Source organism: Anolis sagrei, chromosome 6 (genome assembly GCF_037176765.1).
Source record: "Anolis sagrei isolate rAnoSag1 chromosome 6, rAnoSag1.mat, whole genome shotgun sequence".
NCBI lineage: Eukaryota > Metazoa > Chordata > Lepidosauria > Squamata > Dactyloidae > Anolis > Anolis sagrei.
Window position 1 is genome coordinate 117,170,335 of NC_090026.1, and position 25,414 is coordinate 117,195,748.

Genomic DNA, 25,414 nt, shown 5'->3' on the forward strand with positions numbered 1-25,414 from the left:
ATTTTTTTCTGTTCATACCTTTATAACTGGAGTATGAATTCAGTTAGTAAGCCATGAGACTACTCAAGAGTTTAAGAAGTCTATTTAGAAGTGCTAGTTTCAAAATAAGAACCTGCCTTATCAACAATTGAGGGCCTTCTGGGATTTAGAAACTGTTCTGCCTCAGGCTTACCTAGACATGGCAGTGACCTTCTGTAAAGAGAGTGCATGTTATGTTGCTGAACTTGTTTTCTCCATAAGCTTGAGTATGTCAGACTAGCTTGGGTACCCAGCAGTGCCTGCATTGTTTGAAAAAGGCATTGTTTGTTTTGGGATGTTAGGTAATACCAGTTTGGTAATTAGGAACACTATTTATTAGAAAAAAAGCCAGTCTTTGATTTTGTTTTTTATTAATGCTCCCAATAGAAAAGACATAACAATGTGGGTAAACTACAATTCCCAGAATTGTGGGTCAACCCTCCCCAAACCAGGCATTTATGCACAGCTGTCCATGTTGGGTCTGTGTGCCAAGTTTGGTCCAGATCTGACATTGGCTGGGTTCAGTGTTGTCTGGATGCAGGTGAACTACAACTCCTATAAATCAACTGGTCATGGGGGTCCTGTGTGCCAAATGTGATCCAGGCCTGTTGTCGGTGGGAGTCACAGTGCTGTGTCTTGATGCAGGGTGAACTACACCTTCTATCTTGTCCACCAAACCCCCGTTCAGTTGCTGATCAATTCCTCTGTTTGCTGTGTGCCACAGGAAAATGTTAAGGGAGAGAAAGTGGACAGGATCATGAAAATTCCACAACAATAGAGAGAGAGAGAGAGAGGGAGAGAGGGAGAGGGAGGAACCCTGGTATGTGGCTCACTGTAACCTGCAATGTCCTTAGAAGGAGTGCTTTTGGTGGCTCCTCAGCACTGAGAACTGTAGCCTGTTTGTGGAGGCGGGAGGCTGACTGTGTAAGTGGACACCTCCGCCACATCCACACTTTTCACTTATGTGTCTAGATTAAAATAGTACAGTTATCAAATGTTCAAAACGAAATATATACTTATAATAGAGCTGATGTTAACCAAATTGAACAGCAAATTCAGTCAGAATAGAACCCCTATAAAGCAGACTTGTCAAACCTCAAGCACTAAATAGGGAAGACAAAAATATCTTTGCAGTTTGAAATATATTGTTTTATTTGAATAAGTAAAAAGCAGTGCCATTTCCTTATTCTACCCAGGAGCCATTTATCTTCGTTGTGTTGTGCCAGATTTCCTCTTGCCAGAAAATAGATGTTTAGGTTTAAGGTCAAAGACATGTCTGTCTGCTTCGCCTTTCTTGCCCAACCGATTCATTTTCCTTTGAGCTTTCTTCATCATGGTTTTAGTTTTCTTCACCATCTATGTAAAAGTAAAATATTGTTCAACATCCATGCGTATAAGAACCAAAAAAATACTGCATCATTATCTATTAACATCTGCAGACTAAACAGAAGATGAATATTTAAAGTCACAAATGAGAACAGATATATACAAAGTATCCTAGTTATTCACACTCTTCTCTAAGCTGGGCTTGAGGCAGCTAAAAATGGAATGAGGCAACAGTCTCAATTACAAAATATAAAGGGATCGCGTCTTTTGAAATAACAGTCACATCTTTGCAACATCTAAACATGTATGTACACGTTAAGCTCTTATTGCTTATTTCAAACCTGTAAATGAATCATAGCCACATATACCTCATTTCCTAATCTTTTCTGCCTGGGATCTGATACAGTACACACACTGACGGTAATGCTTCCGACAGGTGAACAGGAATGTCTCATTACACCCATAAAGGAGAGTTGGGATACTCTTAGGACCCAGTCTATACCTATTAACAACAACCACTGGTGATCAGTCAGCTAAAGATTACATTTCAGTCACCAAATGCAATCCTGTACTTATTTTGTCACAAAAATATCTGTTATGTTCAATGGGATTTACCAGTTTACTGTGCAAAAGAAGTGCAAAAATGCATGTGCTCACACTTTTATATCCATGTGCTCCAAAGCTAGTATAAACATGTAGATTTAGGGGGTTAGAAAGATTGTTCAAACCTACATTAGAACAGCTGTTAACACATTAAAAAATCATTATCACCCTGCAATAACACACCCCAGCTTCTGCTTAGTTGGAACAGCATAAGATGCCTATTTGTAATTCCTAACGAAATCTTACTAGTGTAAATAAACTGGGACAAACCTTTGTATCTCGAAGACCAGATACGTCTCGTGGCGTACGGGAGGAGCTGCGACTTCGTGCTAAAGATGTCGGTGTCACAGATTCTTCTCGTTTACGTTTACGGGTAACACTCCGGGATCTGTTTGACTCAGTTACATAATGTGCCTAAAAATCAAGACAGCCCAATGAGATGTCCCCATCTTCTAATAGACACTAAGCAGCTCAAACACGATTGCCAAGGCAGTTATTATTCTTTATTATTTTACGTATTTGTACCCTGTCCTTCTAACCCCTGAAGGGGGACTCAGAACAGCTTCACAACAGGCATTTAGTCAATGCCAAACAACAAATATATAATAAAAAATATTAAAACAAATCAATTAAAACATCAATTATAGGAACAATTATTTAAAATCACGTGAGTTTTTCTGACTTTTGACAGAAAAACCAAGTGTTTATAATGACAAACTCTACTGTCCCTTAACCAGGATTTCAAATAAATGTAAGATGAGCCATACTAGATGGGAAAGGCAGATTATTATCTAGCTTCTTGTTTCACAATTGTCATTCAGAGATGAAAAGCAATAGCTCTAGACTCTGGCCTCGGTAGCTTGTATTCAGAGGCATGGCAATTCTGATCCAGGGATTAGTATACAGAAATTATGAACTAGTAGACTTACTCTCCCATCAATTGATATGATTTCCCTTGTAAAGCTATCTTCTGTTTGAAATAACCCCACATTTTAGTGTTGCGGGAAGCAGGAAAAAATCTCCCTAATCTCAATGTAATAAATAATGCTATGCATCTTTATTATAGCTACCCTTATTGATTTTTTCCTAATTAAATAGCTTGCTTTTTATCCAATTATTAATCTAAAATGGCTCTATTTCCAACTGCAGAAAATGGAAGCAGGACAATAAAAATGAGAAATAGTAAAAGCATTGCTTAGAGAAATCAAAACCCGAAAAGCAGTAAGAAGAATTGGAACTTACATCATTTTTGCCAGTCATGTCTAGCCCAAGACCAGTCATCTCTTTCTCCAATGCCTTACGCTGAACCTGAAGCCACAAAGAATTAGTTATATTTCTAATAATGAACTAGATTTTTTCTTTTAAAAAATGGCCCTGAAAGAAGTTAGGAAGCAACACAATAAGAAAATCCCACATCAGCAATTATGTCTTTCTCCACCCCTGACCACTGCCCTTTTCCATCCTGTGATTTTGCATAGGCAAACTGCAGGAAACCAATACTGAGTGGAAATCATCTCCTTCCAGATATTTTTATGCAATTCCCAGCATTCCTCACCATTTACTATGTTGAATGGGGCTGCTGGGAGTTGCAATCATACAGACATGACAAGGCCATAATTGTCAGAAATATTGAAAATTAACTGGCATATTTTTAATGACAAAAGTGTGAGTCAAGCACTGAAAGAGTCAGCAGGCCATAGCTAGTGTCGTTCTGAGCATAGCGAGTATTTATTTATTTATTTGCTATATTTATATACCGCCGTTTCTCAGCCTAGCCGGCGACTCAACGCGGTTTACAACATAATCTAACAATCAACAGTAAAAAAGTTAAAAGCATAAAAAACATAAAAAACATAAAAACACAATTCATACATCAATACCAATCCAGTTCGACTCTTAACTAAAAACGTGATCCAGTTCGTCATCCATGTTGCCAGTCCTTTAGTCAGTTACCATTCGTTGCATTGGGTTAACCAAATGCCTGCTTAAACATCCAGGTCTTCAATCTTCTTCGGAATATCATCAATGAAGGGGCTGATCTTACCTCCAAGGGCAGGGCGTTCCATAGCCGCGGGGCCACCACAGAAAAGGCCCTGTCTCTCGTACCCGCCAGCCGCACCTGTGAAGCAGGCGGGATAGAGAGCAGGGCCTCCCCAGAAGATCTTAGGGTCCTGGCGGGCTGATAGGCCGAGATACGTTCGGATAGGTAAGTTGGGCCAGAACCGTTTAGGGCTTTAAAGGCCAACGCCAGCACTTTGAATTGAGCCCGGTAGCAGATCGGCAGCCAGTGGAGCTGGTGCAGCAGAGGAGTTGTATGCTCCCTGCGCTCCGCTCCCGTTAGTATCATTGCTGCCGAACATTGGACTAGTTGGAGCTTCCGGGCCGTCTTCAAAGGCAACCCCACGTAGAGAGCGTTGCAGTAGTCCAAACGGGATGTAACCAGAGCGTGGACTACCGTGGCCAAGTCAGACTTCCCAAGGTACGGGCGCAGTTGGCGCACGAGTTTTAACTGTGCGAATGCTCCCCTGGTCACCGCCGAAACCTGGGGCTCCAGGCTCAGCGATGAGTCCAGGATCACACCCAAACTGCGAACCTGCGTCTTCAGGGGGAGTGCGACCCCATCCAACACAGGCTGTAACCCTATACCCTGTTCGGCCTTGCGACTGACCAGGAGTACCTCTGTCTTGTCTGGATTCAATTTCAATTTGTTCGCCCCCATCCAGACCGTTACAGCGGCCAAGCACCGGTTCAGGACCTCGACAGCCTCCTTAGTAGCAGGTGGAAAGGAGTGACAGAGTTGGACATCATCCGCGTACAGATGACATCGCACTCCGAAACTCCGGATGGTCTCACCCAGCGGCTTCATGTAGATGTTAAACAACATGGGAGACAATATTGAGCCCTGAGGAACCCCACAAGACAAAGGTTGTGGGGTTGAACAGGAGTCTCCCAGTAACACCTTCTGAGACCGACCCTCGAGGAATGAGCGGAGCCACTGTAAAACAGTTCCTCCAAGACCCATTCCCGCGAGGTGTCTCAGAAGGATACCGTGGTCGACAGTATCGAAGGCCGCTGAGAGGTCCAGAAGCACCAACAGGGACACACTCCCCCTGTCGAGCTCCCGGCGCAGATCATCCACTAAGGCGACCAAGGCTGTCTCAGTACCGTGCCCCGGCCTGAAGCCAGACTGTGCCGGATCCAGATAATCCGTGTCTACCAAGAATGCCTGGAGTTGTGAGGCCACCACACGTTCCAGGACTTTGCCCAAAAAGGGGAGATTGGAAACATGCCGGAAGTTGACGAATTGAGTGGGGTCCAGTGATGGTTTCTTCAACAGCGGTTTTATTACAGCTTGCTTTAAGCTGGCTGGAAAGATGCCTTCCCGGAGGGAGGCATTAACCACCACCTTCACCCACTCGGCCAATCCCCCTCTGGCCTCCTTCAGAAGCCAGGATGGGCAGGGGTCTAGGATGCATGTGGTAGCTCTCATTCCTCCAAGCACCTTGTCCACATCCTCGGATTGAACCAATTGAAATGAATCCATCAAAACCGGACAAGCAGATGCTCGTGTTACATCCTCAGAGACTGCCGTTAATATGGTGTCCAGACCAGAGCGGATCAAAGCGACTTTGTCTGCAAAGAACTGAGCAAAGGCTTCACAGCGAGCTGCCGAGTCATCAGGGCACCCATCCTGAATGGTGGGTTTTAACAGGCCTCTGACAACTCGGAACAGTTCAGCCGGACGGTTCTTTGCAGACGCAATAGTGGCCGCAAAGAAGGTCTTCTTTGCGGCTTTTATTGCCGCGGCGTATGCCCTTAAGAAGGACATAAACCGTGTTCGATTTGGCTCGCTCGGATTCGAACGCCACACGCTCTCTAGTTCCCTCTTCTTTCGCTTCAACGCTGCCAGCTCCTCAGTGAACCAAGGAGCTGGTTTAGCTCGGCTACTTGAGAGGGGACGTTCTGGAGCAATCGTGTTTATTGCCCTAGTCATCTCCCCATTCCAGAGAGCGACCAGGGCATCAACAGGATCACCAACCGAGGCGGCAGGAAATTCCCCAAGAGCCGTCAGGAATCCATCCGGATCCATAAGCCTCCTGGGGCGGACCAACTTAATGGGTCCTCCACCTCTGCAGAGGTTAGGGGGTGCAGTTAATCTAAAGCTGACCAGGTGGTGGTCGGTCCATGGCAACGGAGAGATGGATAACTCCTCAACACCGCCACCTTCCTCCCATCCCTGGCAGAAAACCAAGTCCAATGTATGTCCAGCACTGTGGGTGGGGCCAGATACCTGTTGGGACAGCCCCATGGTTGCCATGGTAGACATGAAGTCCTGAGCCGCTCCCGATAGGGTGGTCTCGGCGTGGACATTGAAGTCCCCCAGCACAAGCAGCCGCTGGGACTCCAATGCCAGGTCCGAGATCACCCCCGCTAGCTCAGTCAGGGAGTCTGTAGTGCAGCGAGGTGGACGGTACACTAACAGAATCCCTAATCTGTCCCGGTCACCCACCCTCAGGTGGACGCATTCAAAATTTGTTGACTGCGGGATGGGGGCCCTGGTCAGAAGAATGGAGTCTCTATAGATCACTGCAACCCCGCCTCCCCGCCCCCCGGATCTTGGTTGGTGCTGCACGGAGAAACCTGGCGGGCAAAGCTGGGTCAAATTCACACCTCCAGCTTCGTCCAGCCAGGTCTCCGTGATGCACGCCAGATCTGCCCGTTCATCCAGGATTAAATCCTGGATGAAAGCTGTTTTGCCATTGACAGATCTGGCGTTCAACAGCACCACCTTCAATCCGGGGGGACCGCCGACCTGGTTACACCAATTCACCATATCAGGAGACCGAGTTGGAGTTACTAATGTTGTAGGCCGAAGCCTGTTAGTTAGTGGGCCAAAGCTAGTGTCGTTCTGAGGAGTATGAGGTAAACCTCCATGGGAGAAAGGTCTCAGTCTGTGAGGTAGGCCTCACAGTGTGAGGTTGGCCTTTATTAGCAGTCCAAGTGTTAGAAGGTCTGGTGTAAGAAGCTTCAGTGAGAGAAGCTCCAGGTTAAAGGCCTCGTGTGTAAAGCTCCAGTATAAAGGCTGCTATGTGTGAAGGCTACTGTATGAGGCTCCTATGAAATTTTGGTGTGAGAGGAGGCTCTGTGAGAGCGAAGCTGTTTATCTACATGAGGAAGAAGCCCAGTATGGAAGTATAAAGGACTTTATTTCTGTTGTGGAAACCTTGTTGTTGTAAATAGTGCAACCATGTTATTTTACTACAAAGAAAGGTCTCCTATGGAAGAGATAACATTGGTCTGTGTGTTTTTGTTCTTTTTATCACTTTGGGCTACTGGTGCTGAGTCACGCTGCTGCTAATAAGTTACTCTGCTATACATTTATGTAGAAAGTCTTTTGTTAATAAGCCCACTTGCCCAACAATAATTCCCATTCCAACTGATATGTTTGAAAACATTTTAAAATCTTCCTAGGAGGCACTCATTCTTTTCATTCTGACTCACTAGCAGGCTTATTATTGCCCCAGGGCATAATGTTTCTCCTCTTTGGTTTATCTGACATTCTTCACCATGGCAACATGAATAACTAAATATGTAAACCCGAGCAGTACTTAATCCCTCAACCACAGTCATGTCTCAACAGAGTAGTTATACTTGCCTTTCTAGCTGTTCTAGGCATCTTGGGACCTTGTTTATCTTTCTCTTTGGACTCCAGGATTTTCAGTTTCTTTTTCTCTCGAATCTGTTGGGCCAGTTCTCTAATTTCCATCATTTCCTCATCTTCACTTTCTGAATCGCTGTCATATTCTCCAGCTGCTTGCCTTAGCTCCTCTTCCTTCTCCAGCTCTTCCAGTTTCTTTAAAGAGTTAAAACATAATGCATTAGAAACTTTTTTAAAAGACAATGTCCATTCTTGAGTGTTTCTTCACTACAGATACTTTCACTTTAGCCTTTGAGCGAGTTCATACTCATCACACTGATCCCCTATTATAATTCTCACATCCCGAGCCAAAAAGAGGCATAAGCAGAATCCTTGATAATGAAGAAAAGAACAGCAATAGTTTCAACTGACTGGCTTTCTGCTTTCCTTGGTAATAAATGGTGTTGTAAGTACTCATGGCCTCAAGAGAGAACAAGTAAGAAATGCATAGACTGAAATCTTATAAATGGTAAACCTAATGACATGCAACAATGCATTAAAGCACACAATAACGCTTACCTTCATGATATCTGGATCAATATAGTCAGCAATGTTATGACCTTGCCATACTTCAGGTATTAGATCATATTTTTCAGATGGATTCATTAGATCCCAGTATTCTAGAAGAAAAAAAGCACCAAAAGGCAAAGATACTGATTAAAAGATCTTCCAGTTTCCAAATGTATCAACCAGAATATGAGAGAAAGTATTTACACACTACAATAAGTAAACTGCACACACTTCCAAGTGGTCATCAATTTGCTGTATCTGATTTAGGTCGGTAGCCATCCCTGAACCACAAGATGCATTAAGATACTACAAAATTAAGTTTTATTATGACTCAATACTCCCCATTTGAAGAGACTAAGGCCCATTCTACACTGCTATATAATCCAGATCCACATTATCTGCTTTGAACTGGATTATATGGGTCTCTACACCATCATATAATCCAGTTCAAAGCAGATAATATGGATTTTATGTGGCAGTATAGGGGGGCCTAAGGAAACAGATGTTATACATAGCAACAAAGTTCATAGGATGCTTTTCATGTTTCAACACAGATGCCTACCTGCAATTAGGAAACAGTTCCCAATCAAAATTTAGAAGGAAATATTAACATAGCTCAATAGAAGAACAGCAAAGACTACAGATACAGTCTGAGTTGCAGATTATTTTCCCTCCTGCTGCCAGAAAAACAAAGCAAACACTGCAATCCTATCCATGTCTACTTGGATATAATGACGACGATGATGATAACTGCAAAGACTCTGGCACAATCTAGTAAAGATGGTCAACACACTGGGTGCGGTGCCTAAAGACCTTGGCCTGCACTTAAAAAAATCGACACTGACAAAATTACCAGCTGCCAGCTGCAAAAGGTCACCCTACTCAGATCTGCATGCATTATTCGCCGATACATCACACAGTCCTAGACAGTTGGGAAGTGTCTGATGTGTGATCAAATACAAAAGCTAGCACAGTGTTCTTGTTTGCTGTATACTATTCTTGTTGTGTATCAAATAATAATAATGATGATGATGATTTTTAAACCCCCCCCCCCCCCCGCACTTCCCAAAGGGAAGACATTTTCCCAGGTCAGTGTGCATATGATTTACAGCCTAAATCTAGTTAAACTTCTAAACGTTAAGATTACTGTTGCCACTTACTCTTAAGATCCAAAATATAGTCCTCGCCCATTTCCATTTCAATATCTTTCTCCTGCAAAGAAATACACATCATTAATAAAGGCCTTCCTTATATATTGTTCACAAGAAGTTTGCTATTGTTACCCCAAGAGATATATTTACCAGTTTCTTTTTAGGCACATCAATTTCCATACGTTTTTTGCGCAGCAAGGCCCCCTCTGGGATACAAGGAGGTCTTTCCTAAGATTTAAAAATGAGATCAGATTATGCTCAAGAAACCACGTTTTGCATTTTTTTTTCCTACCACAAAACAAGCAATGGCCAAGCAACATAGTATTTCTCATGATATGAAAATTGCATACACACACTTTAAAAAGAGGTTATAATGGTCAGCAATCATAAACCAACCTTGGTGTCTCTTTTGGTTGGAACAGCTAAATGAAGCCTGTTCAGTATATCGTTCACCTTGTTTCCTTTCATTTTGGTATCAACACGATGGGCCAGCAATCTGTCACAAGCCTGGAAAAGACACATAATGTTAATTAGTGTGGCATGGAAATTGGAACGTAAACTATGAGATTGTGAAACGCTGACCAGCAATGAGGTTTGTATTGCTTTTATTGTTTTTACCTGGTTTTACTGGTTTTATGGTTGTTTTTGCTGATAATAATTCTGTTCTGTTAATTGCTGTTTATTGCTATAATTAGTGTCGTTAACTGATGTTGTTGTTCTTTGCTGTATGTAATGCGGGCATCGAATTGTGCCTCGCTTGCGTAAGCCGCCCTGAGTCCCCCCTCCCCCCCCCCCCGGGGTGAGAAGGGCGGGGTAGAAGCAACCAAAATAAATAAATAAATAAATAAATAAATAAATAAATAAAAAACATGCTGATAAAACACACGAAGAAAGGCCCTGCACATTTATTTACAGGAGGAAATAATCAAGGAAGTCACAGCTCTCAAACCAGTAATCACATTCACAGTTTAGATAAAGTACAGGCAGTTAAAGTAGGACCAAACTGTTAATTCTACAGTACAGATGCCCTATCTCAGGCTTGGAATTCCACTCCTCAAAACTGGAGAATTGGCACCCTCATCTCCCATCTGGTATTATTTTGTTGTATGGCCAACATGGGTATATTTAAATATGTTTCCTGGATTTCAAAATACCAAATTAAGCCACAAGGGGAGCCATGTTGTATTAGTAACTGGTGCTTCAATCCTTGGTGTTTCAATCTTTGTTCAATGTATTTGTATGTATTTTAATGGTATCATGTTTTATCGGTGTGTTTTAACAATATTGTACCTCACCTCAAGGGTTGGGGAGAGGCAGGTCACAAAAAAAGCATTACAGGCAAGCCCAAGTTACAAACAAGATAGGTTCTGAAGGTTTGTTCTCAAGTCAAATTTGTATATAAGTTGGAACAGGTACATTTTTAAAGTGTAACTCCAGCCCCCCCCCCCCCCCAATATATGTGTGTGTGTGTATTCAGTGAAGAAGTAGCCATCCAAATACAGTAAATATATCATTCAGTCTAGTTTGTAGATCTGAAGCACGTACATCCAGGAAAACTGTTGTACTAAATTTACCGAAGTCTCCCTATTTTTCTTTTGTGAAAGAAATGAAAATCACATATTTTAAACATCAACAACAATATAAAATATGGCTATTCACAACTAGGAATTTTCCAGGTCAAACGCAGTTCAAATGGAAATAAGGTTGGTCCTCCAGAAGTGACTAATACTGGATTCGTGTGCAAACAGTGCAGTTATTAAAATGCTTAATAGCAACTACCTCTGAAGGACACATCCAAAGAGGTGCCTTGCAGCTTGTTACATGGCAGGTTTGAAAACCTATATTCATTTGTCATCATCTCCTCATATGGGCTGATTAACAGCCACATGACTCTGGCAAGTTAAAACCTGCCTCAAAGGAGCAGGTAAGGAAGAATAGAATACGAGACTAACAATGGGACAATTGTCAGAGACTGGCTAGTAAAAAACAAAACAAAACATGTAGGTCAGAAACTTGTGTTACTTTTTCCTAATGCCTAGCAGCAGGGGTTTATTAGAATTATATGGAACTATCAGCAGAGGTTCACATTAATGTATTCAGCTTGTACCTCGCTTTCCTACCAAATCATGGTATTTGACTTACAGTAAAAGTCTCACTTATCCAACATAAATGGGCTGGCCGAACACTGGATAAGCGAAAATGTTGAATAAGGAGGGATTAAGAAAAAGCCTATCAAACGTCAAATCATGTTATGATTTTACAAGTTAAGCAATGAAACATCATGTTTTACAACAAATCGATAGAAAAAGCAGTTCAATACATGCTAACATTATGTAGTAATTACTGTATTTACGAATTTAGCACCAAAACATCGCAATGTATTGAAACACCAGTGGATCTGGGCAGGAGGCAGACTGCGTTGGATAATACAGAACGTTGATGAGCGAAGGTTGGATAAGCGAGACTCTACTGTACTTTATGTTGTCTTTTTAGAGATTAGATGTAGCATTTCTCAACTAAGAATGGGAAACAGTCTTCACGTGTATTATACATCTGCCCAAGACTGAGAGTTGCATATCATGTCCAAAACACTTCTCTCTTCATTAAGTTCATATAAAATGAACACTTACTTCTGTTTTGACTTGAATAACCCCTTCTTCTGTAAGGGTGCTTGTCTCAATTACAGGGAATCCATCTGCTTCTAAATCAGCTAACATTTTCTAAAACATAATAGACAAACAAAAACAAATTAAATCATTAAATACAACAATCTCTACAAAAAAAATAAATAAATGATTTTCATAGAATGGAAATGACAAAGATTCCATTAAAATGGTTGGGAGTTAACATGAAATAAACAATAACATAAGGACCACTACAAAAGCTCCATGAGTGTTCTGTTGTGTATCAGTATTTGCATATTTATAAAAAAAAAGTTGGAGTACTTCTATATTACGGGAAAAAAGTTGAATTTCAGTGCATTCTGCCCAAAATAGACTGCTTACTATTCTACAATTTTCTCAAAACATGAAACATGCATGTCATAGACTGATAGCGTAACTGCTTAAAGAAGTGGATTTTCAGCAGGACCAAATATGAGAAATGAGAGAAGTTACAAATAAAGATAAAACTTCTAGTTAGTGTGTGGAAGTTGACCTAAGCCCATGCTTAGATTGCAGCTGGGAATGGATCTATTCTGCAATGTCAGTATTACATGCAAAATAGAAACAGTTTACAACACATCAAAACAGAAATAGTTTTATCTGTTGTTTTAATGTTGTTATACTCCGCCTCAAGCTGCAGGGAGAGGCAGGTAACTTATGATGATGATGATTATCCTGTGTAAACGTCCTACCTGCTTGTCCTCAGGAAGTTCGGAAATCCTCTTCACATCACATTTATTTGCCACAATTATAAGAGGCTACAGATTGAGAGAAAGAAAACAAATACACAACTAAGCCTCCAAATGAGATTTTATATCAAATTAAAATTACTCTGCTGAAATAATAAAATCCTCACTCACTTTATTGGCAAACAGTGGTTTAATGTTCCCAAAGAGTTCAAGTTGCTCCTCCAAACTGTGCCCACACTGTTCAGATATATCCATGACAAACAGAACAGCAGCACGAAGATGGGCAAGGGCTGTTATTGCCTGCATCTCAATGGTGTTTCTTTCTTCCAAAGGATGATCCAAAATTCCAGGGGTATCTACTACCTGCAATGAAGGCAGGAAGAATGAAGATCTTTTAAGCTCACATACATTGCTAAGTCATGAATCAGATATGGGCATGGCCCGGGAAAATATACAGATCTGCAACAACAACGAAGGGACATTTATACTGCATCTTTTAACCCATACATAGAAACAGGACTGCTTAAAATTAATTAATACAGCATTAATCATGTCCAGAGTACAACAAAAGATTGGTTTCTTACTCCCGACAACCAGATACAATAGTATTGATGGTTCCTGTCCTGAATTTAATGGAACTTACTTCCTAATAAATGTGAAAAGCACAAGACTACCAATACCCGGCAAATACTTTGTTAGAGAAATTGAAGCAAGCAAACTGATCACTATATCTCTTTAGAATGTAACAAATGACTCCAAGGAACTGGAAAGACAAAGTGGGAAGGCACTATTGTTTCAGTGAAAAGATGTAATGCCTCTGTAAAGCCAATGGTACAAAAAGGATGCATGAAAATACAGAGAAAAACTATAAAGGCTATGAAGTTATACTAACTGTGAAAAGGTAAAGGTTTCCCCTGACATTAAGTCTAGTCGTGTCTGACTCTGGGAGGTGGTGATCATCTCAATTTATAAGCCGAAGAGCCGGCGTTGTCCATAAACGACTCCTAGGTCATGTGGCTGGCATGACTGCATGGAGCGCAGTTACCTTCCCGCAGAAATGGTACCTAAATGATATATTCACATTGGCATATTTTCTAATTGCTAGGTTGACAGAAGCTGGGGCTAACAGTGGGAGCTCATCCCACTCCTCAGATTCGAACCACAAACCTTTTGGTCAGTAAGTTTAACCCACTGCACTACCAGGGGGTCCTAGTAACTGTGTATCTATCAAAATGGATTGCTTGGAGAATTAACTCCTAGGTCCAAAAGCTTCAAACAGTCAAATGTTTCCTATACTGTTGTACAATGTTTAATTATTTCTTCACAACCCTCAAGCCTGGAAACCTTATAACCACTCATATGTCTAGACTCCGCTTGCTGCTACTTGTACAGCTAATTTAGAGGAATAATGGATAACTCAAGTAGTGGTCAACTGAGAGTAGCGACTGGTTGATTCTGAGAGGCATCAATTGATTAGATTTTCCATCAAAACAGAGTTAGGTCTGACCAGCCAAAATGGAAAAGAGTCATGCCTGTATGAAAGTCTCACTGCACTAGGGATTCCAACTGGCCACTGGGATTTGGCAACTACAACCTGGGAAATTGCCTTTTAGGATAACAATTTCCAGAATCCTTTGGTTGAGAAGTGCTGGCCTTGCTGCTACTTGTAAATAATTACAAGTAGCAGACCAAGGAAGTACATTTTCCAAGATCTGGTTGAAAATGGGGGTGTGATCAATATTATAACTGCGTAATTATGTGCAATTTGACTTTGGAATGGCCTTAGACCTTGAACTCTGGATGGCATGCTTTTAACTTTGAATGTATTTTAACCATTTTAAATATGCTGTATTTTTAACCTATTTTAGGTGAATTTGTTGTTTTGAGGCACTGTGTATGTGCCATTGTAAGCCGCCTTGAGTCCCCCTGCTAGGGTAGAGGAAGGCAGGGTATAAATATGGCAAATTTAAAAAAATGCACAAATGAGGCACACGGTGCTCCAGAGTTAATTGCACTACCCAGCACATAGCAAATCAAAATCCAAGGCGCAGCGTCCATATTACAAATGCAATCCTTTGTAATGTTGTGAAAAAAAAATCTTCTGAATTAATTGCTTCCGTGAAAGACCTTACCTGCCAACGCAGATATTTGTAATCCATGTGTCCCACAAAAAGAGATTTTGTGGTAAAGGCATACGGTTGCACTTCTACATCTGCTCTTGTCACCTTAAAAACAAAAACCTCTTGGTTACAGTGTCTCTCTATTTAGAAAATAGCTTTTTCAGAAGACATACTACAACTTTAATAACAAGTGTTTCAAAACCAATGTGGTTTAATCACACTCCTTTTATGGGACAATGGGCAGAAAAAAGACAAGGAAAATCCCTACTTTTTGTTTTGTTTTTCTTACAAAGATCATAACATAAAAGAGAAACTTAGCATCCCTTTAGCAGCTGAAGCATTTAAAGTATCAATTCTCACATTAAAACTACAAACTAATCTCAATTCAACAGAGACTGTTATCATAAACATATTTAGGAAGACAAAATTGCCACTAAAGTCAGTGGGATTCACCTATTTTACAAATGTCTAGGGTTGCACCGTAATTTAATCTGTCTCTGAAGCAATAAATAATTCCACATACCTTATTTATAAAGCTGGATTTTCCAACATTTGGGTATCCGCACAAGAGAAGAGTCCTTGTGTTAGGGTCAATGGTTGGCAATCGGGATAGATGTTGACGCACTGGGAGAAAACATTTTTAGAGAACATTTAGAGAAGGAAACACACAGAGCTACAACACATTTTTTGCATAGTATTGGTCATTTAGCAATCATAATAATAATGCAGCGAATGTTGTAACAATGATCCATAGCAATCTATGGAGACATAATAATAGTAATAATAACAACAACAACAACAACAACAAACCTTTATTTATACCTCGCTAACATCTCCCGAAGGACTCGGTGTGGCTTACAAGAGACCAAGGCCCAACACATCAATAAAACAACAGCATAGCAAATACAACAATAAATAAAACTCAAAAAACAAGCAATAAACATGTCCTTAATCAAAAATATATTCTTTTTCATTGGTTGCCTGATTTATGTTTCAACATTTTCTCATTTAAAAGAACTGTATGCATTATGATTGCAATGTTTCAACATTTTACACTGTAATTTACTGCTGATTTTTTCAAGGAGTGGAAGTATCCTACATGGGATTAAGGCTTTTGAAACTCCTTACTTCTATCTTTTTAAAATCTAGCTTCCAACTTTGTTTATTTAAGAACAAAATCTGGAGAAATCTTGGAACACTGGAAACAATTCTCGACAATCTGCAGAAAATTTAGATATTGTGGAAATTTCTCTCACAGTGGTGCAATTCCCTTCAAACAAATGTTCCTATTACTATTACAATGCTTCTAATATATCATACATATTTGAATATAAGACAACCCAAATGTAAGTCAAGAGTAGGAAATGCAGCACCTACTGGTAAATTTCAAATAAACATAGATATCAATAAAATTACATTAATTGAGGCATCAGTCGGTTAAATTTTTTTTGAATATTTACATAAAACTGTAATTTAAGATAAGACGGCCCAACTCTGATTAAACAATTATTCCAGTGGTTCTCAACCTGTGGGTCCTCAGGTGTTTTGGCCTACAAACCCTCGAAATCCTAGCCAGTTTACCAGCTGCTAGGATTTCTGGGAGTTGAAGACTAAAACATTTGGGGACGCACAGGTTGAGAACCACGGCATTATTCTAACCTTTAATGTAAATGTGCTTACCTATCCTTACAATAATAATAGAGAAAAATAATGGAAATGTCATAATAACAGAAATAATAGAGTAAAATAATAAATGTAATAATAACAATAAAGAGAATAAAATAATAAATGTAATAATAATAAAGTAAAATAATATAAATGTAATAACAACAACAACAGGGTAAAATAAAAAATAACTTTGACTCGAATATAAGGTGGGCTTTTTTAGCCTGAAAAAAAGAGCTGAAAAACTTGGCTTATATCGAGTATATTGATAAACGCTCTACCATTGGAAAAAGACAAAGCACATTTCTTCTAAAGTTAATTTTCAAATGTCAGTGTGATGCAGTTGTTAGTATCAAAGCTAATAACTTTCTCTCAGCCTACTGTTGTGAAAATGAAATGGAGGAAGGCCTCATATATCAATCCAAATTTCTTAAATAATAGTAACAGTAACTCTCCTGTTGCTACATATGATATACTCCACCTTGTTCTAAGTATTCCAGACTCTGTTTCTGTCTTTTGATTATCGTACACATGCGTCCCAATGCTGCGCGCTTCAACTGTTTGCATCGGTAAAGAGAATCCCCGTATTTCATAAGCCGCACATAATCTTTGGCAACACTGCATTACAAAAACAGAGGTCAAACTTGTATCAGTATTAAAAAAAACATGCAGCCTGTTACTTTTTCCCATCCACAAATATATGAGCTCAGGGATGAGGTTTCAGCAGGGGTACAGAAAGGGATACATTCTGAAGAAAATGCATATGTTTAATGAATCAATTTCTTTATAACTCCCAGCAGAATGTGTACACAAGACCTTATACCATTTTTAGCATAGTGTACATGAATATTAGTTTAATTGTGCGGGGCCCAAGAGTACGGTAGTACAAACGGGCACCATGGCCTTGACATCTGGTGTTATGGAATGGTAAGATACTCCTCACCAACCAAGCCAGTAAAAGAGAGTGGTGGATGTGCTTGTGGTCTGAATAATCACACTCAGGCACCACCAACACCATCTCTGAAAAAACACAACCTTTTGTGTAGTTTCTAAGTTAACACAGAGTATCAACAGGATTACAAACAAGGATGTTATCTATAAATGGACAAAACAGCATTTTTTCATATGAACAAAAACTGCAGTCTTACTTGTCAATCAGATTTTTAGCAATATTAATTTGCCCCAAAGCCAGCTTATAATGATCTTTGTCATAAAGAACGTTCATCAAATCAGCATAAAATGGATGGATGTCCTGGGGGAGAAAACAAATATATATTTATATATATTTTGTATATTTAGCGTTTTATTCAGATAAATATATATATTTTGTATATTTAGCGTTTTATCCAGATAAATAAAATATAAGATATTTGTAAAATAATCTTGGATATAAATCCTCCCCCGCAAAAGTCTTAGGAATTTGACCATTACTGGGTAATATGGTCAGAAATGAAAAGAGTTGTAAAACGAGTTCTACTAAGTCACAGGAGGAAATCAGAGTTGCTTCTCTTCCAATTACATGCCAACCATTTTAAAGTAGGCGAAAATTCAAAGAGCACATTGTAATGTGGCATGAGAATCAGTTCTTCAGTGAATGATAGTTAAATATATTCACTAGGTTAACATAATGCTCCTGTTAGAGCTAAAGCAGCTATCTCATTCCCAGCTATGATTATGGCAACTATTTTGTAGCACCCAGTAAAACTTGTAAACACTTTACATATTAATAAAGTACAAGAAATAGAAGCACTTCTTCTCTCTAACTTTTAAGTCTTTTTTCTCACTGTAATACTGTTATTGAGCAAACGTCATGATCAGTAAGAGTGGTTAAGATCCATGGTCTGTACACCTCTCCCTCCTTACACAGACTTTTCTCCTGCTGCCCTTGCACCTGTTGACCAGGGCATACCGACATCTTGTGCCATTTTATTAATAGGAACTTGATCATCTGCTTTTTTTGGAATATGTGCAGGATCCTGGAACCAAACTATAACGGACACCAAGGGCTTGCTATATATTTTAGCACAAAAACCCCAAGTTATTCAGAATATACAAGCCTACACTTAAATAACACTTTGTGGTACACTGCCAACCATCAAGCGCACTTACATCTAGCTTTGGGAAATCCATGATGATCTGGGTGAGTCTGTCATGGTAATTTTGTTGGGTGTATTTTACTTTCCTCATGTAGAAATGACGAATACGGTGAATTTGGTAATGTTTATGAATGACCGTAGGCGTTTTTCGTTGTGTCTTGGACAACGTCAGGTCTATGAAGTCCTACAATCGAAGAACAAACAGCAATCAACAGTTAAGAATAAATGGTATTTTCAGATATGGGATGCTCAACTTATAACAGGTTGTGCAGTCTCTCTAAGTCAATCTCACTACTTTCCGTGCAGGCTTCGAGAAAACTCTTGTGCCACCAATGGTAAGGAAGGTGTGACAGTGGTGCTTTTTTTCGTGTCAGGAGCATCGCTTCTGTTGTGAGAGAATTGGCCGTCTGCAAGGACGTTGCCCAGGGGACGCCCAGATAATTTGATGTTTTATCATCCTTGTGGGAGGCTTCTCTCATGTCCCCGCATGAGGAGCTAGAGCTGATAGAGGGAGCTCATCCGCCTCTCCCCGGATTCGAACCTGCGACCTGTCGGTCTTCAGTCCTGCCAGCGCAGGGGTATAACCCACTGCGCCACCGGAGGCTCCATAATAATATGGGTGGTATAAATTAAATTTATTTATCGTGTCAGGAGCTAACCAAATCAGTTGCATTGCATTAAAAAACAAACAAAACACAAAGTTTGCAGACTTGGTATTTTTTAAAAGATCCTTTGACCATTAGGGAAGAACCATTAGGCAAGAACCATTTTCCTCTATTTTCCTGTTATTCCTCCCCACCTATGTCCCTGTCGTGGGGAGAGGGAATAAGCGAAAATGGTTTTTCTCCTTCAACTCCCTCCCCACCACAAAAAATGGACTATCCTTTTGGCCTCTGCCCAGATAATGTAAAAGTACCTGCAGTTATATAAAATAGGAATAAAACAAAAAAAAAACTGAAAATAAAGCAGCATTCTTGCTAAACTGTCTGAATTTCCATTTTTGTGGGTATAGTTAATGCATTTTCTGCAGAGTCAACAGTCAGCACTGCACATTGGTGCTAACAGATTTTGAAAATGGGTGTTCAGAAATATTTTATTGTTGCCATTTTTGTGACTGCAAGGTTGAGCTGAGGAGACCCCACTTGGGGTCAGGACTCACAGTTTAAGAACCCATGTTATAGTGGATAAGTAGAGTCTGCCACCTGGAGGAGACATTCAGAACTGATTGTGTGTATGTGTGTGTGTGTGTGGGGGGGGGGGGGGGGAGAGACCTTGGGAAATCACATTAGTTATATGGACTGTTGCCTTCTCATCGATGAAACAATGTCCTACCACTGCCAATGTTGCTCATTCCCATTCATGCTTAGCATAGCACTCCATGTATACTATTAGTCCTGAGACCCTGGTTAAAATACTAATTGCAGGTAGAATCATGGAGTTGGAAGAGAAGTTAAGGGCCATCCAGTCCAACCCCCTTCCATACAGGAAAAGCACAATCAAAGCACTTTAGTCATCTCTGCTCAAGACTGCTATTGCCTTCCCAAACTACAATTCTTGGGATTCCATAATCTTGAGCTATATCACTTAATGTGGACCCAAGCTGCATTATTTCTGCTCTGGAGACTAGGAAATAGAGTAATTTATTCAAATTGTGAAGGGGGTGGGGTTCTGATTCCACCTAAACATTAAGAAAAACTTCCTGAAGGTAAGTGCTGTTCAATAGTGGAATATGCTGCCTAGGAATGTGATAAAGTGCCCTTCTCTGAAGGCGTATAAAGAGGCTGGTCACCTGTTGGGAGTGCACTGTGTTTTCCTGAATGGCAGAATACGGTTGAATTGTGGCTCTCTTCTAATTCTATGGTTCTATAACACCCCACAGACATCATTAGCCCTAAGACTAATGCCTTGAAAAACTGGTCTATAAGCATATCATATCTTGCCTTCTACACACATTGGACAAACATCGGTTTGCATATATTATTATTATTATTATTAACTTTATTTGTACCCCGCTAGCATCTCCCGGAGGACTCGATGCGGCTTACACAGGCCGAAGCCTCAAACACAATACAGTAGAAAGTATAACATCACAACAACAAGGCAAATCAAACAATAAGCAAAATAACATAACACCACAATACTAAGCAAATCAAGCAATAAGCAAAATAACAACAAAGACAATACATCAGGACATTATTAAAACTGGTTCGGCCGGCGCACTGGGGTACAAGGGTTAAAAGTGCTGAATGGCAGGAGGCACGTAGGGTTAAAAGTGCGATGAGCAGTGACAATTTGTTATGCTAAGGTGCTACTAGGACTTGGGGTGGGGATTCCTAGTCTGGGAAGGCACAACGGAACAGCCAAGTTTTTAGGTTCCTTCTGAAAACGGCTAGAGTGGGGGCCTGTCTGAGATCTTTTGGGAGGGCGTTCCAAAGTCGGGGGGCCGCCACAGAAAAGGCCCTGTCACGTGTCCCCACCAAGCCAACAGAGGATGCCATAATACCCTTCCTAAAGATATTAGATCAGCCACCACTCTCCAAGCCTTTTGGACCAGTTTAAAAATATGGCTCTTTAGACAGGCCTTTGACCTTGTGTAATTTTATAGTCAGAGAAGGATAATCCATTTTATGAGACCAGTGACTGTTTTATTTATTTATTTACTTACTTACTTTGCTTATATACCACTGTTCTCAGCCAAGGGGAGACTCACAGCGGTGTACAACATAGAAAGAACAAGGTTCAGAATACAAGACACAATATAAAATAATTCACAGTCCATCATTAACAAAAAACATCATCACCAAAAAACATCATCATTTGATTTGTTGCTTGTAGATTGGCAGTTATAGTCGTAGATTCTACTGTGTTTTATGAGTTTTAAATTTTATCAGATGGGGTTTATGTATGTTCATTGTTTTTAGATTTATATTGATTTATATGCTTATGTATTGTTGTCTTGAGTGCAGCACTTCGTAGTGCCTCTGTGAACTGCCCCGAGTTCCTTCAGGGAGATGGTGGCGGGCTACAAATAAAATTATTATTAGTAATCACCTCCTCACTGTCCAGGCCCACCTGGAATGATGGGGGAACGATGCTATGCGAGTCCTTCTGGCGAGATGGGCCGGGATACAAATGAAGTCATTGTTGCTGTGCTTTTTGCAGACTTCAGTTCCACATTCAACACCATCCTCCCACACTAAACTTGAGGCTCAAGGAGGCTTACAACACTAAAACAGTATATTTTAATAGTACTACTTATTATTATTATAAAATATTGTGGGTGTGTATCAGCTTCAGCTTAGGCGATCCCTCGTTTTCCAAGGAGGATTGTCTTCCAATATTTTTGTGGGTCTGCATGTGGCTGTGGAGCCCTATTCTTGCTCTGCATCTTCTTCCGCAGTAAGGGCATTGGTTTCCAGGTGGAAGGAGGTCTCGGTCGGGGTTGGCTTGAGGCGGCTTCCTCTTGGCACGCTTCTCCCTTTCGCCCTCCATTTGTGCCTCCTCAAATTCTGCAGCATTGCTGGTCACAGCTGACCTCCAGCTGGAGCACTCAAGGGCCAGGGCTTCCCAGTTCTCAGTGTCTATGCCAGAGTTTTTAAGGTTGGCTTTGAGCCCATCTTTAAATCTCTTTTCCTGTCCACCAACTTTCAGTTTTCCGTTCTTGAGTTCGGAGTAGAGCAACTGCTTTGGGAGATTATTATTATTATTATTAACTTTATTTGTACCCCGCGAGCATCTCCCGAAGGACTCGATGCGGCTTACACAGGCCGGAGCCACAACACACAATACAATAGAAAACATAACAAGTAATAACAAAGCAAATCAACATCAAAAGCGAAACAAATCAAAAATTAGCGAAACAGCAATAACAATACATCAAGACATATTAAAAACTGGTTCGGCCGGCGAGAGGGGTACATGATTAAAGTGCTGAAAATGGCAGGAGGGGCGTAGGAATTAAAGTACGGTGTGCAGCAGCGTTAATTGTACTAAAGTGCTACTAGGACTTGGGATGGGGATTCTTAATCCGGGAAGGCACAACGGAACAGAGATGGTGGTCGGGCATCCGGACAACGTGGCTGGTCCAGCGGAGTTGATGGCAGAGGACAATCACTTCAATGCTGGTGGTCTTTGCTTCTTCCAGCACACTGACATTTGTCCGCTTGTCTTCCCATGAGATTTGCAGGATTTTCTGGAGGCAGCGCTGATGGAATCGTTCCAGGAGTTGCATGTGATGACTGTAGACAGTCCACGTTTTGCAGGCATATAGCAGGGTTGGGAGGACAATAGCTTTGTAGACAAGCACCTTGGTATCCCTATGGATGTCTCGGTTCTCAAACACTCTCTGCTTCATTTGGGAAAATGCTGCACTCGCACTTATGGATCTTTGACTGTCATATTCAAACTGTTCCTGGATTATGGACTTCTTGTCTGGACATTCCCAGAGGATTAGATTGTTGTTCATTCGTTCAGTCGTCTCCGACTCTTCGTGACCTCATGGACCAGCGCACGCCAGAGCTCCCTGTCGGCCGTCACCACCCCCAGTTCCTTCAAGGTCAGTCCAGTCACTTCAAGGGTGCCATCCATCCATCTTGCCCTTGGTCGGCCCCTCTTCCTTTTGCCTTCCACTTTCCCCAGCATAATTGTCTTCTCCTGGCTTTCCTGTCTCCTCATGATGTGGCCAAAGTACTTCAACTTTGTCTCTAGTATCCTTCCCTCCAGTGAGCAGCCGGGCTTTATTTCCTGGAGGATGGACTGGTTGGATCTTCTCGCAGTCCAAGGCACTCTCAGCACTTTCCTCCAGCACCACAGCTCAAAAGCATCAATCTTCCTTCGCTCAGCCTTCCCTAAGGTCCAGCTCTCACATCCGTAGGTGACTACAGGGAATACCATGGCTTTGACTAGGTGGATCTTTGTTGCCAGTGTGATGTCTCTACTCTTTACTATTTTATCGAGACTGGACATTGCGTCTTCTGATTTCCTGGCCACAGTCTGCATCTGCAGTAATCTTTGAGCCTAGAAATACAAAGTCTGTCATGGCCTCCACATTTTCTCCCTCTATTTTCCAGTTGTCAATCATTCTTGTTGCCGTAATCTTCGTTTTTTTAATGTTTAGCTGCAGCCCAGCTTTTGCGCTTTCTTCTTTCACCTTGGTTAGAGAAGAAAGCGCAAAAGCTGGGCTGCAGCTAAACATTAGATTAGGTCACCATATTTCATCAGCTCTCAACACTGGGGCATCACAGGGCTGTGTGTTGAGTCCTCTGTTTTACACTTTGTACACACGATTGTACAAAGGTGTTTTGGACTTCAACTCCCACAATTCCCAGCATCTGGTAGCCTGTTAGGAATTGTGGGAGTTGAAGTCCAAAACACCTGGAGGGCCCAAGTTGGCCCAGGCCTGGATAGTTGCACCCATGGTGGTCAATCAATTAAAATTGATTAAGTACCCAAACATCAATTCATTGGGTTCTTGTGGGTTTTTTCGGGCTATAGAGCCATGTTCTAGAGGCATTTCTCCTGACGTTTCGCCTGCATCTATGGCAAGCATCCTCACTACCTCTATAGCCCGAAAAAACCCACAAGAACCTAGTGATTCCAGCCATGAAAGCCTTCGACAATCAATTCATTGCATTAGTAATTCCTCCCTACATCCAATAGCTTGGGGACCCGGCGCTGCCCGGGTTATTAGAGAAAGGAATTGTATATCAAGGTTGGTGTTTATCAGTTATTTATATGGCTCGCAGTGGTCTCAGGAAGTTAGTGAAGGTACTGTGAGTCCCATCATCTGTGGTCCATCGTCCTCCAAACTGCACCAGGATGGAGAGAGGGTCATGGGGGCTCTCTGTGCTAAGTTTGGTCTTGATCAGTCATTGGATGAGGGTCACAGCAGTCTCAGAAAGTGTGTTAAGGTACTGCAAGTCCCATCATCCATAGTCTCCCTCAAACATCACCAGAATGTTGAGTTGGCCATGGGGGCTCTCTGTGCCAAGTTTGGTCTTTATTGGTATTTGGATGAATGTCACTGTGGTTTCAGGAAGTGAGTGAAGGTACTGCAAGTCCCATCATCCATTGTTCTAAAGAACGAGCGCCACCTGTTGGATTTCTGCCTGAGAGTTAAAAGGCGCCTCGAGGAGGAAAGCCTGCTCGCAGAGGGACACGTGGTTCCTCCCCACGTCGCGTACAAGCCTGACCAGTAGCCACGGGGACGGCCCAGCCGCACTATTAGAAACCGGGCCCAAGCGTGGAGGGGCCTCTCTCCTTACCTTGGCGGACGGGACCACCATAATCTTCTTGAAGTTGTAGAGCGCCATGGCTGCGGCCTCCTCGCCTGACGGCCGGCCCAGCAGGAAAAGGCAGAGCGGCGCCTGGAGGAGGGACTTCCGGGTTCCCACCTCTCGCGAGATGAAACCGGCACGCGAGAAAAGGAATGCTCCCAGGCTTCTGTCTGTTAAAATAGACTTACGATTTCTATAGAGTCACATCCGCTTTCAACACAGCTACCTTCCGAGTTAAATTCACTTTAATAAGCACATTCTTCTCTGTTTGCTTCATCCAAATGGAAGAAAGATTCCCTTTCACGCCACCTGCTGCCCAGGAGGATGAAGTGCACATTCTTTTTCCAGCTCTCATCATATTTGAAAGTTACTTAAAAGGGGAATGTAATGCCTGAATCAGAAAGTGTTCCAAATGCATACTATTTGAGAACACAAAAATGTTGGACCACTCTCACAACCACCATGTCAGACTACACAGAGAAGCTACTGAAATCCACAAGCATGTAGACAATTTCAACAGAAACCATGAAAATGAAAATAATCGGAGTTGTTGTAGGTTTTTTTGGGCTGTATGGCCATGGTCTAGAGGCATTCTCTCCT

At 41.4% G+C, this 25,414-nt stretch overlaps 1 protein-coding gene across 1 annotated transcript; it reads right to left on the reverse strand.

Moving 5' to 3' along the window:
• Nucleotides 1–1,145: 1,145 nt before the first annotated feature.
• Nucleotides 1,146–24,912, reverse strand: GTPBP4 (GTP binding protein 4). The gene is made up of 17 exons (XM_060782549.2): nt 24,803–24,912; nt 18,553–18,723; nt 17,592–17,695; nt 16,925–17,061; nt 15,302–15,402; nt 14,791–14,883; nt 12,830–13,021; nt 12,662–12,727; nt 11,937–12,026; nt 9,703–9,813; nt 9,457–9,534; nt 9,316–9,367; nt 8,165–8,265; nt 7,604–7,801; nt 3,190–3,255; nt 2,218–2,361; nt 1,146–1,374 (listed from the first exon to the last, which is right to left on the reverse strand). The coding sequence occupies exons 1-17, from the start codon at nt 24,848–24,850 to the stop codon at nt 1,222–1,224; spliced, it is 1,905 nt and encodes a 634-aa protein (XP_060638532.1). The 5' UTR covers nt 24,851–24,912; the 3' UTR covers nt 1,146–1,221.
• Between the last annotated feature and the right edge of the window lie 502 nt (nt 24,913–25,414).

Coding starts and splice junctions, on each gene's coding strand:
- GTPBP4 (XM_060782549.2), bottom strand. CDS start 24,850: ATGGCGCTCTACAACTTCAAGAAGATTATGGTGGTCCCGTCCGCCAAG. Junction 13,022..14,790: donor ACAAATATCTGCGTTGGCAG/GTAAGGTCTTTC, acceptor CCTTCATTGCAG/GTAGTAGATACCCCTGGAAT. Junction 8,266..9,315: donor CTATATTTTGGATCTTAAGA/GTAAGTGGCAAC, acceptor TTTTTCTTCTAG/AATACTGGGATCTAATGAAT.